We start from the raw sequence: 20,275 nt of genomic DNA, 5'->3' as shown, positions 1-20,275 counted from the left end.
GTGCCATTTGTCGTATGCCATGTTGGCAATAGAAAGGTTCTTTGTGATTATAGGATTGCTATAATCTCTTTGCAAGATAATTGTTGACAAGGCCAATTTCAATTGCTCAGCTGATCAAATTGAATTAATTGACAATTCATTTAAATTTTATTTATTATTTAACTAATATTGCTTCTTTTTGTGCATATTAGGTAACAACATGCTGCGAGGAAAACGATTCAGAGATGTTGAGTTTCAGTACACGACCGTGGGATCTTCTTTCGATCAATTTCTGCAGTCCCAGCAGCCCGATGAGCCCCAGCAGCATGAGTCTCAGCCTGAGCACGTGCCACCTGCTGATTGTCCAGACATGGATGACGTGCACATCCAGAGTAATTTGATTTATATTTTATATATTAATTTTTCTTACAATCTAATTATATTAAATCATTTGCCTTTAATGTTTTAATTAATGGATGGATATTTTATTTCATTTTTTTAGATGGATTGGGGAGAGTGAGGAGGACATAAGGACCCACTCGAGCACGGGACGTGTGGAGCCTATGCAAGGATGAGAAGATCATGGTACATTGCAATGAACTGGGGCAGCCTATCAAGAGGGCTGCAAGCATTTTATCGACTTTTTCAGGATTGGTTGCGCGGAAAGGTCAGTTGTGTCCGCTCAACTATACGAAATGGAATGAAATGCTTCCTTCGTACAAGGTTGAGCTTCTTATAGTTATTGAGGTAAAGAATTGAATTTGCTTACTATCACAATTTTATTTTTTGATTTAATATTGTTATAACATTCTTTAATTACTTTGGTGTAGAAAAGATTTTTGCTCCCTAAAGAGAGCCATGATTGGGTGCTGAAGTCTGTCAATCGCAAGTGGAAAGAATATAGGGCCAAGTTAAAAGTGGATTGGAAGCACGATGGTATGACAGAAGAGGAGGTTGCTCGTGTTTGTCCTCCTGATGTAATCCCTCATTAGTGGAGGGAGCTTGTCCACTATTGGTTTTCCGTGAAAGCTCGAGTTGTGTATATTTTTTCAATATCTTAGATTGTATTTACTAATAATTTAGATTACAAATTTATATTGTTTATTCTTTTTTTAGAAAGACATATTCCAACATTGGTAGAACTGCACGAGCCTCTCAGACTGTTCTTCATACTTCAGGCTCGATGAGTTATGCTCGACGTAAAACTGAATTCATAAGTTTTTTTGAAACTCTTTGAAACTATTTTAAACTGTTCTATCATATAGCATGTATCATGATAACTAGCTTACTAATATACTTTTTGTTGTAGATGGATGATAATGGGAGGGAGCCTGGTAAGGTAGAGTTTTATAAGATGACTCACATCCACCGAGATGGCAGTTTTATTCGGAAGGAGTCAAGAGATATAGTTGTATGTATTCATCGAATCTTTCAACGATATTTTTATTAGTTTTATTATTGGCATACATTAATATGACTTTTTCTTTGAGAGATATAGGACAGGGCAACAACTCTTATTTCAGAGCGCGTCGAGTAGTCATCATTATCCGACGCGACCAGCCATGTCGAAGCTCAGGTGCTTGCTGAATTATTGGGCCCAGAGCATTTTGGTATAGTGAGGGGTTATGGCATTGGGGTTAGCCCCACTCAGTTGTTTGCAGTGGCATGTATACAAGAAATGCTGGAGAAGGCAGTAGCAATGCAGAAGTTAGTAGACCTCGGGCAACAATTGTTGCCCAATTGAAGATATGAAGGATCGCCATCAGACAGAGTTGGCGGAGCTGAAGCAAAACCAACAAACTTTGCAGTCTCAGCTTCAGCATATTTCATCTATGTTACAGCGATTTCTCCCTCCTCAGGTAAATAACTATATGTATTTGATGACTTTACATAATTATCACTTATTTTGCATGAGTTAATAATTTTCATATTCCTAACTTCTAAAGTTTCTCTTTTTTTTTGTAGGTTCCTGATATTTCAACAGCTCATAGAGATGATGATGGTGCTAAATCCAGTCCTTGATATTTTTTAGATTGTTATTTAAGAAGTTTTATATATATCTTTCTTATATTTTTCAAAGTACATTGTAATTCTAAACTTATTAATCATATATGACAATATGAATGTTTTGCATGATCTGAATATTTGTATTAATGTAAATGTAATACAGGTTTATATTGATGTAAATATTGATTTATGATATGCATGTATTTTTCTAATATTTTTTTTTAAAAAAATTCCTCTCCCGACGCTTTAAAGCGTCGTTAAAAACCAGGCTTTCGCTGACGCTTTCCAATGCTTATAAGCGTCGAAAAAAACCCCAGCGAATCTACCTGCACACCCGAGTAGTAGTTTATTCCGATGCTATTTTGCGTTGGCAAAAGTGCCTACGCCAACGCTTTTCCTAGCGTCGGTAAATCCCTGATTTTGCCGACGCTTTTCATTAGCATCAGCAAAAATCTTTCTCACTCAGGTATCGCTGACGTATTTATGACGCTTTCACTTGGGTCGACAGGGTTTTTACCGATGCTTATTAGCATCGGTAAAGGCTGTAAAAAATATCAGTAAAAATTACTATTCCTATAGTGTGTGAAGAATCTCGAAGGTGACTGTAATGAGTAGAGATATCACTCACTAGCCTAAACTATGAGCTAACACCCAAACGTGAGAGCAAGGGATCACCTAACAAATGGACGAGCCCCAAGAAGGGAGAAAAAAGGGGGCAAGAACCATACTTTCAGAAAAGTGGCCATCCGAATTAACTCTGAAGTGCGAAAATAACTGACTAAGCCATGCCTTTAAAATGGGCAATATTTCTGTATTATTTTTTTATTTATTTTTAAATATGTTGGTTCGTGATTGGACTGATTCATAGTCTAAGCTGATGAACCTGATCCAACTAATAATTTTTCATCGAAAAAACGATAGGCGAAGCAAAAAAAATTCTTGCACATAAATATTTGAGGGCGCACTACGTCCTCAAATTCCCTTCCCTTTGCTCATAAAAAGTGGAAAATATATTTAGCCTCTTTTAACAATTTTCGTTCGTAGATGGTTGAGACGTACGTTATTGGAAATACGTGAAAATTTTTCATATAGCCGTTCAAGGTTAACTAACATCTTCATAAGAAGGGGAGAGCTGAGATCAGAACATGCAGTTGTTTGGGAGAGGCGCAAGTGAAGGGCGGAGTGAGACAACAATCTCATCCGCTTTCGTACGAGAAAATATCGTAACTTCGTTGGAATAGGACGTTGGTTGGCATGACGTACGGGCTCACGAAGTCGATTGGGTGGGCTATCGTTGTATGACTCATGTTCATGTCAAATCATCAGTCTAACCTAAGATCTCGCCTTATGTTCGGGTCTGAAAACATCTTGTCATGTGGGGCCGCTAGACATATGGTACTTCTTTTCCCCATGAAGGACGGCGTTTTTGGTTGTATGGCGATCATCATTGTCATTACTTTTTAGGAGTTCCAACTTGACACCTCATTTAACATGCTAGCTAGGATGACCCTCTAGAGTTAGGGCTTAGGCTAGAGTCAAGCTCGGTCGGGTCCAGTTTCCATGCAGCCCGGGCTTGCGTCGGAAACAAATTTGTACTTCGAGCCGAGACAAGATCCAAAATTTTTTCAAAATTTCGGTCCGAGACCAGTCCAAGTTTGAACTCGGGCTCAATGGGAGCTCGGTCGGGCCAGCTTGGAGAGTAGGGGGAAGAGTGGAAAGGTGAGAAAAAGATCAGGTGGGGAAGAGAGAAGAGAGGAGGGAGAGGAATCGGAAGGGATAGAGAGGAGATAGCAGAGAAGAGGGAGAGAAAGAGCTCGAATAGGAGAGAGGAGAGATGGAAGATGAGAGATCAAGAGGGTGAGAAACAATGGAGAGAGAGAGAGAGGCGAGAGAGATCGAGTAGGAGAGAGACAGTAGAGAGGGGGGAGTGGTCTAGAGGATGGAGAGGAGAGAAGATCAGGGAGAGGGGATAGAGATCGAGGGTCCGTAAGAGGCGAGAGAGCAAAGAGGGGAGAGCGATCAGTGAAATCCCATGGATTTCCTAGGCCTAGGTAGGGGTGGCAATCGGGTCGGGTCAGGCATAAACGAGTCGGGTCAGATGTTAAACGGGTCAGAAAAGTATAAATCTGAACCTGACCTGTTTATTAAACAGGTCAGAAATTACAACCTGAATCCGACCTGTTTAATAAACAGGTCACCCGATCCGACCAGTTTAACCTGTTTATTAAACAGGTCGATTAAACAGGTCGGGTTGGTTTATGCTTATCCGTTTAACTAAATATTACTGTAAATAACCAAAAATAAAATACTTAAAATAAAAGAGGACCTTTTTCGCCCGCTGCCTTCTCGGCTTCTCTCGACCCATCTGCCGTTCCCCATTGCCGCCGCCCGCTGGCTTCTCCCGAGTCCCGACCCATCCGCCGCTCCCCATCGCCGCCACCCGCTGCCTTCTGCCGACCCGTCCGCCGCTCCCCATCGCCGCCACCCGCTACCTTCTCCCGAACCGTCTGCTGCTCCCCATCGCCGCCTCGTCCACGGCAGCGCGGCTGGTCCCGGCGTAGGCCCACTTCTCCCAATCCGTGCCCCCGTCTGCCCAGCCGAAGCGGATGAGGACCTTCTTCATCTACCACTGGAAGCCTAAACCCTGACGATCCCTCCAAGCCTCGGCTCTAGAGCTACGAGATCGATCTCGCCGAGTAGATGGAGATTGTCCCCCGGATCGCGAAACCCTTGAGTTGCTGCGTCGTTACCTCCATCGCAATCCGTGGGCTTGCTCGGGTCCCTGCTGTCGTCGCCGTTGACGAGGAGACGGAAGTAGTCGGCAAGGGGGAGGAGAGGGCGGAGGTCCAGAGGAGAGGCGAGGGGAGGGCGGAGGCGAAGAATCCGGAGAGGGCGGAGGCGGAGGTCTGGAGGAGAGGCGAGGGGAGGGCGGAGGTGAAGAATCCAAAGAGGGCGGAGGAGAGGGGAGACCGGGAGTCGGGAGAGGGACACTGTGGGTGAAATTGAAATAAAATCGGGGAAATCCCTAGGGAGAAAGGAGGTCACGGTGAAATTGGGCCGAGCAGTGTGCGGGCTTTTTTTGGGCCAGAAAATTTGATCCAACAAATATTAAACGGGTTAAGCGGGTCAGATATCTAAAACCCGTATCCGACCCAATTAATAAACAGCTTAAACAGGTCAACCTGTTTACGACCCGAACCTGTTTAGGCCAAATCCAAACCTGTTTATGGCGGGTCGAACACGGGTCGGTTGGCGGGTCGGGTCATATTTTGCCACCCCTAGGCCTAGGCCTAGCTATGGGTTGATGTGCAGTAACCAAGCCAACTCGGTTAGCCTAAAGGATCGAGTTCGACTTGAAGTAAAATATCTGAACTACTTGTAGTTGATCAAACTTTAATATCGAAGCTCACACTCGATTTGATTAAAAAAATACTTGAGATTGACTCGATTCAAATATCAATCGAGCCATGCTTAAGAGTAAATTCGAACTTTGGTCACAATTTAAAAATATAATTAAAAATATAATATTATATTTTAAAATATTAAATTAATAATATATCATAAATAAAATATAATATTATTTAAAATATATATATTCGATTAGGCTCGTGAGCTTTCGAGATAAGTATTTGGCTCTTTAAGTTCGACTTAAAAAAACTATTTAAGCTACTCGAATTCGACTCAAGCTTAGTAACAATCGAGTCAAGTCGAGTTCGGACTCGAGTAGTTCGCAAACTGCTCGACTCATTTGCACTCCTACTCTGCACTGATATTCTAGGCCTGATTATTAGCTCGAGCTTTGAGCCTGGTTATAGGTTTGGGCTTTGAGTTACGTCCAGCAGGACAAAGCATTAACACAAGCCTGGCTTAAAATTACTTCCAGCTTTATTTTCAAACCCAAGCCCGGCCCGGATTCCTTGGGCTGAGACCCATGGCCTAGTCTATTAGCCCCGGCCCACTTTAACTCTATTCTAGACTTAATTAGGGCCCATGCTAAGCAATGATGAATTGAGCAAAGTGCTGGATCATTAGATAGGTGGTGCAATTGACTCACTTAGAGCTGATGCATCATTAGATAGAGACATACGTTATGTTTACATGTCATTTTAGAGATGCTATATGTTTTTTTTCCATCCCAATTTGCTACTTGAATCTTCAAATCTCTTGGACAATAAAGATTGGTGTGGTACCATTACTAGGTGGATACGATGACCTAGGACAACATGAATAGTAGAGTACTCAAGTGAGTTATGTCGTTTAGCTCTAAACGTCGTTTCGGCATGTTGAAAGTGTATTCCATTATGCACTTTTTTTGAGCATTGGGGAAGCATTAAGCCTTTGGATACAGAAATAAAAGTACCAAAAATGCTGAAAACTGCAACCAGAGAAATCTGCCTGAAGAAGGCAGGGCAACTGGAGAAGAATAGGATGTGGACCATAAAAAACTGGGTCTCCCTCCCCCCCTCTATTGAGCAACCAATCTGCGGATTTGCCTTCTCTAAAGATATGAGAAATATGGAACACCTCAAGTACTATTTTGATCTGCCGCACGTCCCTCAATAAAGGACGTTGAGGAGGTTTGAGATTCTCAATTAATTTATGTTGGGCTTAGTTTTTGAGAATTATTTCTAGATATCTCCTATATTCATTATTATATATTCTTTTGTAATATGCTTCAGTACAATACTTCTTTTTCCTCTTTTTTTTTTTAGAGATCAATAATCAAATTTTCACATTGAGCTACCCTTGGTCAATTAGCAACCAGAAACACTGGTAAAGCCGTTGTATCAGGAAACAATGAGAGAGCAATTTGTTGCAGCCAAGGGTTCAGACTGTTACTTTACATGGTACAAAGAAATGATCCTCTGCATATAAAAGGAAAACTATCTCAAATATTCACACTTCAAGCCTATTAGAAAGTTTCAGGTGATGTCATTTGATTTCTAACAAACAAAGATCGGCAAAGTTCGAAGTAAAACTTTTTCTTGGTATGCATATTTTTCCATCTAGCTCATTTTTCTTGCATATATTTGATGTCCTTGGCTATCGGTGTGACTTGGTTTGAAAGTATATCATTTCGAATATGTTTTCACCTTTTCTTTTTCTTTTTGGTCTTTTGGGATATGAAGGGAGGTGAAGCCTCAATCTATCGACGCAGGCGGTTTAGTTTCTTTAAAGCGCTGTGGAAACCAGAGACTCCGGCGAAACGGTTTTCACGGGACTAGCACTGTAGAAGAAGCTTCGTACCAAGGAGATTTTGCTAAGGCTAGAATGTGGGTGGAGTTTGCTCCCTGTGCGAATCTAATGCAGAAACAATTGACCATCTTCTTCATGCTTCTCCGCCAAAAACGTGTGGAGAATTCTTCGTACATGTTTTAAATTCAAAGGCAGAACCCTAACGCTGAGATCCCTATAGGCGTGTTTGTGGGTGCTGCCGTCGGAAATCAGTTTGACCAAGATGTTGAGCTGTGTGAGGTGTTGGAGGGCTCAAATGATTGGTTGTTCAGACCGTAGAGATTGATTGAAGATCGTGATGTGCTTCTAAGGTGGCGAGATAATGTTCGTTGTGCTTGGATGGCAATGGCTCCAATGTTGGTCACTTCTTGAGGTAGTACTGAGAATAAGTGACCATGCTTGGATCTTCGTTCGACATCAGATCCGACCTAAAACAGCAAAGGCGAGTAAGTCTTTTGCTATAAAGTGTTTGATGAGGGTACTTTCGATGTCTAAGTTAGACGGATTCTCAAAAAATAGCGAAGATATTGTGAGAGCAATAGAATGACGACATAAAGGCATAATAGGACTCAAAAGCACTTATTTAGAAGGTCTTCCAAGAATAGTTTATATGGGCGAAGGTTGGTGCCCGCCGCCGAGGAATTCAAACGTGCAGGTCAGCCGTTTTAGTCGCCCACATGGTTATAGAAACCGTTTGAGATCTTGGCTAAGGTGTCACGAGTTAAGGAAAGAATTTGAACTTCGAAAGACTCTTTGTGTGCTTCTGGGTTGGCCATATGGTGGGCTGTGACTGATTAATTGGAGGATTCATGACAAGCTCTGATTGATTGCTTGCCATATTGGTTGTTGTCACGCCCCGAACCCAGCACCCGGTCCGGTACGCGACCGGCCGCATGAGCCCTAGAGTAGTGCCCTAAAGATCATGCAAGGCCTATGATTAACAAAAATTTCAATAAATCCACAATTAATTTAGTAATTCAAATAGACAAATCCGACATGTCCAAATAAACAAATTAGTTCAATTACAAGATCTTCAAAGAAGGATAAACAAACTAACTAACTAATGACTTTGGTACTCGCACTCTGCGCCTGTCCCATCCAACTCTATGCATCCTGCAACTCTGATAAAAAAAAAGAAGAAGAGGGGGTGAGCTTTACAGCCCAGTAAGAACCCCAGCACATCTTCACCAACACAATAATAATATAGATTTGAAGACCACGACAAATCGATGCACATTTCATGAAGTTACATCCCGGTCACGTTTCCAGCCCGTGACGGGGCAATCGATAGTATCACATTTCTTGCCTGTGATGGGGCAATCGATAATGTCACATTTCCAGCCTGTGATGGGGCAATCGATAGTATCACATTTCCAGCCTGTGATGGGGTAATCAAAACTAACGAGATAAGCCCAAAGTCTCTACTCATTTAACCAATTCACATACACGCATCAATTCCTTTTTCCACTTTATTTCCAACCTAGACTAACCATGGTCACGTTTCCGGCTCGTGACAGGGCAATCAATATAACATGGTTAGTCTATCCACCATATCCATTAGTCCAATTATGTAAATGTAAATTATGCTCAGGATTGTATCCATCATACTATCAATTACAAACAAATATAACCAAAATACGATTTAATGCCATCATATCATAGGAACCACATTTATAAATCCAAATATGCAGGTGTAGGTTATGCGCATACATGCATCCACCATAGTACCTATCATAAGCCAACACGATCAAAATAAAATTTAATATAAAACTATTTCTGCTTTGTCTGGATCATAGCATATCAAACATATATAGTGTAAAAATATTTGTATCATGCAGGATTGGCGTACAAGGATTCTTACCCTTTGTTGAAAACTCAGACAACTAATCACCCGCCCTCACGGCGATCTATGAACCGGAATGCGCAGGACTCCGCTCAGCGTCCTCTCGTCCAATAGATTGTCCTCCTACAGAACCAAATCATCATTAAAATTTATCAAAGATATATGATAATCTAGGACCCCTGTTTGATTCCTCTAAAGGGTCCTCTAAAATCTAACATCCCAGGACTTTCTAGAGTCCACAAAGCAATGCTCTCCCCAGATCCATGTGTAGAGAGAGAACCCAACTAGAGAGAGAGGGAAATATAATAAGAGAAAGGGTACGGGAAGACCCTTTCTCTTTACCTCTTCTTCCTTCTTCCCGACGAAAAGGGGAGAAGGGGGTTCGGCAGTAGGTGGCCCACGGCTGGCGACGCTCCATGGTCGTCGACCTGTGGCGTGCCGGCGGTGCCACGCCCGGCGACGGCTGGCCGGAACGGAAGAGGAGAAGGCCGAATAGGTTTCGGCTTTCCCCATCAGTCCGGCGGCTTCCCGGCCACATTCCCAAAGAAATAATGGCCAAAAACGAAGGAGGAGGAGGAAAGGGTGCTCACCTTGCCTCCGGCGAGATCCTCCCGACCGGATCGACGACGAATGCTCTGATCCTTCCCGCGGCAAGGTAGAACCCAATCTCTTTCCTTTTTTTTTGTGTGTGTAGGAGGGCTCTCGGTTGATGCCCTAAAGAGAGAGAGAGAGGGAATATCGGCCCGATTTGGTAGGATTTTTATCACCCTAAAATCTCTCTTCCGATGGATTCTGAAGGGGGAGGAATTTTGAAAACAGGGGAGGGAGGATACTCCGATCGGGAGACTCCCTCCCCCCCCCCCCCCCCTTTTTTTGTGTTGGGCCGCCTTATTCAGAGGTCGGCCCAATCCTAACGTGGGTCTTCACATTCTCCCCCCCTAAAAGAAAAATTTCATCCTCGAAATTGACATACCTGAAGTTTCAAAAAGCTGCGGATATTTGACTTTCATCTTGATGAGAGTACAAAAGTGAAATTTTCATATTATCTTAATTAGTATTATAGTTAATTTTTATTAATAAAATTAATTAATTAATGTTTTATTTGTGTTTGAGTGAAATTAATCCAAGAGACCCAGTAACTCTGGTTTGAGCCCAATTTCTGACGGTCTGAGCTCAACAAATCCTTAGCATCTCATCTAAGCCTTACGTTGCCCGTCATCCGCACAATCTATATCACTGCGTCCAGCTGATTCAGCCAGCATTAGTGCCTGCATCATGAAGATCCCAGCATTTTTCAACCGACCGTGGCAGCATGCAACTGGATCATCCCCAAGCCGCGTCTCACACGTGGCTTCCATATCCCCTGTTTCGAGAACAGAATCTACAATCAAAACGCTTCCAGCAACCATTCATCTTCAAAACTCCCAAACCGGCTCTTTCATCCGTGAAGCAACGTTCCAATGAACAGAGCAGGATTCATCCATGAGGAGCTTCCCAGCGATCGTGGCATCCAATTGTTTCATCTTCAAATTCCCAAACGGCAATGAGGGAACTCCAAAGCCAGTCCTTCCGTCTCCCCCGTTTCTTTTCTTCCCAACGGTCATCTTCTTCCACAATTTCCAGCTGAAGAATCCCAAGCGATTCAACTTCATCCCGTATCTCAAGCAAACCGGATCATTCCAAGCTGCATTCAAATCTATGCGTTTCAGATGCTTCATCATCTCAACAGCCGAATCAAAACCTTCCCATGACCGAGTCCATCGCAAAGCACCCAGCAATCTCGGTTCGACTTCCATCGCGAAAACAGGGAGCAAATTAAACGGCCGGTTTGATCTTCATTGATTCCCAGCGTCTCTTGAGCTTTGGGAAAATTCTATAAAAGGGAGAGCCATCCGGTGGAAGGAGGAGGAGGAGGCGAGGGGAGGTCACGGAACGGAAGGGAGAAAGCAGCTGGGAGAGCCATCCGGAGCATCTTCTCTTCCAATCTAGGCAGCCGACGGGAGAGAGGAGAAGAGGACAGCTAGAGGCCAAGGGAACCAGGAAGCTCCCTCTTCCGATCTACCTTCTCAGCCGAACAAGAGAAAGAGGAGAAGCAACGGGAGGAGAAAACCCAAAGAAAGAAAACAGAGCACCCTGTTTTCTTAAGAGGAAAAAAAAAAAAGGATTTATGTTTATTTTATTTACTCTATACTAATCCTTTTTATAAAATTGCTTGCATCTCATATGGATAGCTAAATCTTCTCTAGCTAAGGCTAGGGAAAAGCCTAGCATTTTCTTCATGTATTTTCTTTAATCATCAATTGGATTTTAATTTTTTTTGATTTGATTTATGGTGCAGTAGATTGATAGAAATTATTTCAAACTTATATATTTTCTTTGATTTGTTATTTCCCCCGGGTATAACAGATGCTTGAAATCCCTGTAGTTTAAAATAGAATTACTGTAATACTGCCCATAAAACTAAATCTATTTAACTGAGATAATAGATGATTTTAAGAAAAGCATGATGAAATGCTAGGCTGAATCCTGATGCCTTAGTTATATTTTGTCAATCCGAATATTATTTTGCCTTTAGTTTTTGTTCACTGTCAAATCCCTGTGGATTCGATCTCGGTCTCACCGAGAATATTACTTTGCTACACCCTATACTTGGGGTATCCTACGTTTAATTTTCCTTTTTAAAAGAGCAAGATTAAAAGCGTAGCAAGTTTTTGGCGCCGTTGCCGGGGATTTGCAACGTGCGAACGAGAACAAGGCTGCAAATTTCAACTCTTTATTTCTAGTTCTTCAATTTTTCTTTATTTTTAACACAGCTATTTCAAATCTTTTCAGATTCAAGGGCGACACAAAGCAGGACCAGTAACGAGGAAGATCAAGATCACATTTTTGGATTCCCGGAGTGAACGAACTCCGGCTGTGAGTATTTAAATTAATTTTCCTGTTTTGCTCATACTAATCCTATTTTTCCTAGATTAGAATTTTACTCTTGTTTTAAAAAATTAAAAAAATTATTATTAATTAAAATAATAAAATAATAAAAATAATAAATAAATAAAAAGAAAAAAAATTTTAGCTAGTTTGCTTGATCAACTATTCAAATGCAATTTAATGTCATGACATAAAATGATAAAAATCTTCTTGATTGTTGCATATAGTATAAAGCATTTGCATAAAATAATCTAAGGGCTGAACCCATTAACAAGATAAGGTCGGGATTTCATTACTCGTCCTTAGCCCAAAAATCATCCAAGTGCATAAATATCCTAAGCCTAATTAAAATCAACTAGACGTTGGCCCCTAAGGATAATCGAGCTCAATAGGACGAAGACCACTGAAAGTTGCACCAATTTCGCTCTATGACCCCGGTCGATGTCTAGGCAAGCTTTGTCCCTTTAAGTGATTAAAGGGAGACAGTTTCTGTTCGAGGAAAGTGGATTTTAAGTGGGACCTTTGCTATACGCATCGTGACCCCTCCACTTACCTGGGAGCTTACCTGGTCGACTAGGTTATTAGACCGGATTGGAGGCTTAAGTGTACTCTTCAACCCAGTTAGGAGCTATCTAGAATTTTTAGGAAAACCTTAGAAATTGTTGGGTGATGCATGTTTTAATTAAACTTTTGTTTTGCTGTATTAGGGTGTTTGTGTAAAAAAAAAAATTAATAATAATAATAATAATAAAATAAAAAATAATAATAAAAAAAACTTAGTATATGCGGTTGTGGCAAAGAGATAAAATGAATAGATTATTTCGAGTTGAATCAAAAGATAAAAATTTAATTGTTCAAAATTCAAATAATCAAATGGAAGATAATGGTAGTAATCAGGGAGACAATGAATTTCAAGATGACTTACCTATTAGAACGCTTCGTGATTATCTACAACCCGCTAAGACCAGTACCCCATCCTGTATGGTTATTCCTACTGCTGCGGGAGCTTTTGACATGAAACCAGGAATAATCCAATTACTTCCAAAGTTTCACGGACTTGATTCTGAAAGTCCCTATTTGCATCTGAAAGAATTTGATGAAGTATGTTCAACACTTCATTTCAATGATGTCACTGAAGAGGTAGTTAAGCTTAAGTTATTTCCTTTTTCTTTAAAGGAAAAAGCTAAGTCATGGTTACACTCCTTAAGGCCCCGGACCATAGCTACCTGGCAAGAAATGACAAGAGAATTTTTAAAGAAATTCTTCCCAACACATAAAACAAACACACTTAGAAGAAATATCATGAACTTTGCACAAGAAGATGGAGAAACATTTTTTCAGTGTTGGGAAAGATTTAAGGACCTTCTCCTTGCTTGCCCACATCATGGATACGAAATTTGGAGAATCATCAGTTTCTTTTATGATGGTTTGACCTCCAATATGAGACAATTTGTAGAAATGATGTGTAATGGTGAATTCATGAGTAAGGAACCAAATGAAGCTTGGGATTATTTTGATCTTTTAGCAGAAAATGCACAAGCTTGGGATACAACAGATAAAAATGAAAAATCAAAAATAGCACCTAATACAAAAGGAGGAATATATCTTATTAAAGATGATAATGATGTCAATGTAAAAATTGCTAATCTGACTAGGAAGGTTGAAGCCATGGAATTAAGCAAAGCCAATATAGGAAAAGCACAAACTATTGTTGAAAGTATATGTGGAATTTGTGAGAGTAATGCACATGTAACCAAGGATTGTCCTACAATCCCTGCTTTTCAAGAAGTGTTGCATGATCAAGCAAATTTCACCAATATTTATAAAAGACCATTTTCAGAAACATATAATCCTAGTTGGCGAAACCATCCTAACTTTAGCTGGAGACTTGGACCCACTGCCAATGAATCTCAAGGAAATTCTGTTCCTACTCCTTATGTGCCACCACATAGGAAATCCCTTGAAGATACTTTGCAAACCTTCATGCAAGGGCAGACTCAAATAAATCAGAATACAATGCAATCACTCCAAGAACTTAAAAATTCTGTAGGTAGAATTGAGGCTCAACTCAATGTTAGGAAAAAAGGGACATTTCCAGCCCAACCTCAATCTAACCCAAAGGGTCAACATGAGGTCCATGAAGCAAGTTCATCCCAACCTAAATTTGAACAAGTTAAGTCTGTTACAACCCTTCGGAGTAGAAAAATAATTAACAAAGAAATTCCAACAAAAGATGACAAACCTAAAAAATCTATTGAAAAGAATGATGAAGATGATAATGAACAAAATGATCCAATACTGCATCACAAGATAGTTGCTCCATTTCCTCAGCGCTTGCTTGCAGCTAAAAAGGGAATACCTGATCAAGAAATTCTGGAAATCTTTAAACAAGTAAAGATTAACATTCCTCTATTAGATGCCATTAAGCAGATCCCATCTTATGCCAAATTTTTAAAAGATCTGTGTACTATAAAGCGAAAACTTTACGTACAAAAGAAAGCTTTTCTAACTGAACAGGTGAGTGCTATTCTCAAACACAACACCCCACCTAAATATAAAGATCCTGGTTGTCCTACCATATCTTGCATCATAGGAAACTTCAGGATACAACGAGCCCTTCTGGATTTAGGTGCTAGTGTTAACTTACTGCCCTATTCAGTTTATGAACAGTTAGGACTTGGTGAATTAAAACCCACCAAGGTTACTCTCCAACTTGCCGATCGATCTATAAAGATACCAAGAGGAATAGTCGAGGATGTACTTGTCCAAGTTGATAAATTCTATTTTCCAGTCGACTTCATAGTATTAGATACCCAGCCTGTCATGAACTGTACCACTCCAATACCTGTCATTCTAGGCCGCCCATTTCTAGCTACTTCCAATGCTTTAATCAACTGTCGAAATGGAATAATGAAAATGTCATTCGGGAATATGACTATAGATTTTAATATATTTAACATTTGTAAACAACCCGATAATGACAATGAAAATGATGAAATTCATGGAGTTAATCTGATCGACTCCATTGTAGAAGATGTTCTTGTCCCATCTCTTTCTTCTGATCCTTTAGAAACATGCCTAACTCATTTTGGAAATACAGATATCAATCAAAACTTTAGAGAAATCAGTGCTATATTAGATTCAGCTCCTTTGTTGGATACAGATAGGTGGAAATCTCGTTTTGAAGAATTGCCTACACGCAACAATAGTCCTCTACCATCTAGTGTTCAAGCACCTAAACTTGAGCTAAAGCCTTTGCCATCTGAGCTCAAGTACGCATACCTTGGTCAAGAAGAGACCTTTCCTGTGATCATATCATCCCAACTCGAACAAAATCAGGAATTAAAATTATTAGAAATTCTCAAAGAGCATAAGGGAGCATTAGGGTGGACAATTGCTGATATCAAGGGAATTAGTCCCTCAATTTGCACTCATAGAATCCACTTAGAAGCTGATGCCAAACCTTCTCGTCAACCTCAACGTCGATTAAATCCAAACATGAAGGATGTGGTTAGAGCAGAAGTTCTGAAACTTCTGGATGCGGGTATGATCTACCCAATTTCAGATAGTAAATGGGTAAGTCCAACCCAAGTGGTCCGAAAAAATCTGGTGTTACTGTAGTCAAAAATGCCAACAATGAATTAGTTCCAACTAGGGTCCCCACTAGTTGGCGTGTATGCATTGACTATAGAAAACTTAATTCTGTCACTAGGAAGGATTATTTTCCTCTACCTTTTATTGATCAAATTTTAGAAAGGTTAGTGGGTCATAAATATTATTGCTTCCTAGATGGCTATTCAGGTTACAACCAAATTGCAATTGATCCTGAAGATCAGGAAAAGACCACTTTTACATGTCCTTTTGGCACATTTGCTTACAAGAGAATGCCTTTTGGATTATGTAATGCTCCTGCAACCTTCCAAAGATGCATGCTCAGTATTTTCTCTGACATGGTTGAGCGTTTTTTGGAAGTCTTCATGGATGATTTCTCTGTTTTTGGCTCCTCTTTTGAAAACTGTATAGACCATTTAAGGCTAGTCTTAATTCGGTGTGAGGAGAAGAATCTAATCTTAAACTGGGAAAAGTGCCATTTCATGGTAACTAGGGGAATTGTTCTCGGGCATGTCATTTCATCTGAAGGAATTGAAGTAGACAAGGCTAAAATTGATTTAATTGCTAACTTACCCAACCCAAAAACTATCAAAGATATACGCTCATTTTTGGGTCATGCAGGATTTTATAGGAGATTCATTAAAGATTTTAGCTCAATATCTAAACCCTTATGTAATCTCCTTCAAAAGGAAACCCAATTTGTGTGGTCTGAAGAATGTCAAAGAGCTTTTGATAAACTTAAAAGCTTGCTGACCTCTGCTCCCATCATGCAACCACCTGACTGGTCACTTCCTTTTGAAATTATGTGTGATGCTAGTGAATATGTAGTTGGGGTAGTTCTAGGGCAAAGAAAAGAAAGGAAACCTTATGTTATTTACTATGCAAGTAAGACTTTAAATAGTGCACAAATGAATTACACCACTACGGAAAAAGAACTACTCGCCGTAGTATTTGCACTAGAAAAATTTAGGTCTTACTTGATTGGATCCAAAATCATTATCTACACTGACCATGCTGCCCTTAAGTACCTTCTTTCAAAAAAGGATGCTAAGGCGCGTTTGCTTAGGTGGATCCTTCTGCTCCAAGAATTTTTTCTAGAAATAAGAGATAAAAAGGGGGTAGAGAATGTAGTAGCTGATCACTTGTCCCGTCTCACTCTTCCAGATTCCTTAGACAATTCACCCATAAAAGACACTTTTCCTGACGAGCAACTGTTTGAGATCACATCTTCACCCTGGTTTGCAGACATTGCAAATTTTCTAGTCACAGGTGAACTACCAAGTCATTGGAATAAACAAGACAAAAGAAAATTTTTGACTGAAATAAAAAATTTTTTCTGGGATGATCCTTATCTTTTCAAATACTGCCCAGATCAAATTATTAGGAGATGTGTACCTAATGACGAATTTATTAGTGTTATTTTCTTTTGTCATTCTGAAGCTTGCGGTGGTCATTTTTCTACTAAGAAAACAGCTGCAAAAATTTTACAGTGCGGTTTCTATTGGCCCACCTTGTTTAAAGATTCCCATAACTTTTGCAAAGCTTGCGAGCGTTGTCAAAAGTTAGGTGGGATAACTCGTAGGAATATGATGCCCCTCAACCCAATTTTAATTATCGAAATATTTGATTGTTGGGGAATAGATTTTATGGGCCCATTTCCTCCTTCATTCGGAAATTTGTACATCTTAGTAGCTGTGGATTATGTCTCCAAATGGATTGAGGCAATTCCTTGCAAACATAATGACCACAAAACTGTTCTAAAATTTTTAAAGGAAAACATTCTTTCCAGATTTGGAACACCTCGAGCCATCATCAGTGATGGGGGTTCACACTTCTGTAATAAGCCTTTTGAGGCTTTAATGCGAAAATATGGGATCACCCATAAAGTCGCCACCCCTTATCATCCACAAACAAGTGGACAAGTTGAAGTATCCAATCGATTAATTAAGAATATTCTGGAAAAAACGGTTAACCCAAATCGCAAAGACTGGTCTTTGCGTTTAACTGATGCACTTTGGGCTTATCGTACTGCTTTTAAAAGTCCGATTGGTATGTCTCCGTACCGTCTTATTTTTGGCAAACCTTGTCACTTGCCTGTGGAATTAGAGCATAGGGCATACTGGGCTATTAAGAGATTTAATTTTGATATGGATAAGGCTAGTGCACTACGCAAACTTCAACTTAATGAACTAGAGGAAATCAGGAATGAAGCATATGAGAATGCTCGAATTTATAAGAATAAAATGAAAATCTTTCATGATAGAAATATTATGAGAAAAACATTTGAGCCTTCCCAGAAAGTTCTATTGTATAATTCAAGACTTCATTTATTTCCAGGAAAATTGAGATCTAGGTGGACTGGTCCATTTATAGTTAAAACTGTTTATCCGTATGGAACCGTTGAGATAGAGAATCCAAACACCGGTAATATTTTTAAAGTAAATGGCCAACGTTTGAAGTTATTTTTGGACAACTTTACCCCAGAAGTTGAATCGACCAATCTGGGAGATCCTGTTTATCAGGATTGATCTCTATATCTGCTAGAGATCCTTTGTTTGTACATAATTTTTCTTTCTTTCATATGACAATTGGTGAGCAACAACAGTGTGCAGTCATTCTATCAGGTAAATTCTAACCTTCAGCCTTATTATCCTTCATACAATCATATTTCATGCATTCATGTTGAAACATTGGGGACAATGTTGAATTTAAGTTGGGGGGAGAGATTACTGTATTTTTTTATATATCATACCAATTGTCATATCATTTCAAAAAAAAAAAATCTATTAAAATAATAATAAAAATATATATATATATATATAATAATAGTAATAATAATAACAAAAATATATTTTGTTGCATTTAATTACCACTCTAATTTTTCTAAGCAAATCAACATATGCAGCTATTAAGGCAAGGAGCGCATTATGACTTATCAGAGACCTATTACTAGATCCCCACATAAGTATTCAATGACAATAAGAAAGCCTCAGGAGTTCACTTGTGTTACCTGTTTGTTTGTTGACCTTATTCGCAAGAGAAGTACGAGTGTCCTTGTCCTAAAGTTCATGATTTGGTTTTCACATAAAGATAGAGTTTGAAATTCCTGGCTAAGATCACCTGAGTGCCTTATGTTCTGACCTTGGTTGACCTATAGTCACAATACAGTCACGTTACATATGTATATATATATATATAGTGAAAAAAAAAAATTTAAAAAAAAAGAGAGAGAAATAATACTGTTTGTCTTCACTGAGTAACCGGGCCTCTTGCCTACAAAGCAGCGAGTGTTCGCGTAAAAAGGTGAAAATGACTGAAATAAGTGACTAGTCTGGCCTCGTGGCGTAGTCTGGTTCGAGTAATTAAGTCCGAGGGGTGTTTCACCTAATGCCTTGAGCCAACTGGATCAAGAGTCATTGACCCAAAGCTCGTTACATGGACCTTACTAGAGCCTAATGGAGTTGGACTGTTGTAGTCACTATGTGAAAATATATATATATATATATATAATAAAAAAAAATAGTAAAAATAAATTAAACATGAGTGAGTTAGTTAAACTTAAACCAAGTGACATGTGGATGACTGGTTTGACTCCATTGTTTTAGAACTCTGTGTACCTGGGATGTCTAGTTGGGATTGATAGCTTCATTTTTATATGCGAACCGTTCTGGATAAATAACATGTGGTATTCGAAAAATTTAGTGGATCGGGAGCTAACAAATGGTAGTTAACACTTGTGAATTTGAGTAGTGCACCTAGAACTCAAAGGGTACCAAATTGTGGTGGAGGTATAGGTATTCTGAGACGTCACATTTACATTTGCCTTAAGGGTTGCTATGTTTTAAAGTATCTTCTAACTTAAAAACGATGTTTGTGGGTAACATCACTGCAAACCCTCACGAGACAACACTCGTCCACTAGGGTAACCTAGGGGTTTAACGGCTTGTTGCACGTGCTAAGTGCAATCGTAATGCTCTACGAAAGTGAGTATTTATTTTAATTCATGCATATTGATAAAATAAACAATACTTTTGCACCCTCATTTTATCATTTTCACACTAAATTGCTAGAGACTAGCAATAAGCTAGTTGGGGGGTGTGATGAGAGTACAAAAGTAAAAATTTCATATTATCTTAATTAGTATTATAGTTAATTTTTATTAATAAAATTAATTAATTAATGTTTTATTTGTGTTTGAGTGAAATTAATCCAAGAGACCCAGTAACTCTGGTTTGAGCCCAATTTCTGACGGTCCGAGCTCAACAAATCCTTAGCATCTCATCTAAGCCTTACGTTGCCCGTCATCCGCACAATCTATATCACTGCGTCCAGCTGATTCAGCCAGCATTAGTGCCTGCGTCATGAAGATCCCAGCATTTTTCAACCGACCGTGGCAGCATGCAACTGGATCATCCCCAAGCCGCGTCTCACACGTGGCTTCCATATCCCCTGTTTCGAGAACAGAATCTACAATCAAAACGCTTCCAGCAACCATTCATCTTCAAAACTCCCAAACCGGCTCTTTCATCCGTGAAGCAACGTTCCAATGAACAGAGCAGGATTCATCCATGAGGAGCTTCCCAGCGATCGTGGCATCCAATTGTTTCATCTTCAAATTCCCAAACGGCAACGAGGGAACTCCAAAGCCAGTCCTTCCGTCTCCCCCGTTTC

The 20,275-nt window shown here is 39.8% G+C and overlaps 1 protein-coding gene and 1 non-coding gene across 2 annotated transcripts; one reads left to right on the top strand and one right to left on the bottom strand.

Annotated features, from left to right (window-relative positions):
• The first annotated feature begins 4,686 nt into the window (after positions 1 to 4,686).
• On the top strand, positions 4,687 to 18,705 carry LOC120110664. The gene is made up of 7 exons (XM_039126245.1): positions 4,687 to 4,890; positions 14,255 to 14,672; positions 14,850 to 15,333; positions 15,780 to 16,036; positions 16,607 to 16,664; positions 17,043 to 17,758; positions 18,695 to 18,705. The coding sequence occupies exons 1-7, from the start codon at positions 4,687 to 4,689 to the stop codon at positions 18,703 to 18,705; spliced, it is 2,148 nt and encodes a 715-aa protein (XP_038982173.1).
• Positions 13,277 to 13,383, bottom strand: LOC120110730. Its single transcript, XR_005511864.1, has one exon. It is a non-coding gene; the product is annotated as a small nucleolar RNA R71 (small nucleolar RNA).
• Positions 18,706 to 20,275: the final 1,570 nt, after the last annotated feature.

Source organism: Phoenix dactylifera, chromosome 4 (assembly GCF_009389715.1).
Source record: "Phoenix dactylifera cultivar Barhee BC4 chromosome 4, palm_55x_up_171113_PBpolish2nd_filt_p, whole genome shotgun sequence".
NCBI classification, from domain to species: domain Eukaryota; kingdom Viridiplantae; phylum Streptophyta; class Magnoliopsida; order Arecales; family Arecaceae; genus Phoenix; species Phoenix dactylifera.
This window is presented reverse-complemented; position numbering and strand designations above follow the sequence as displayed.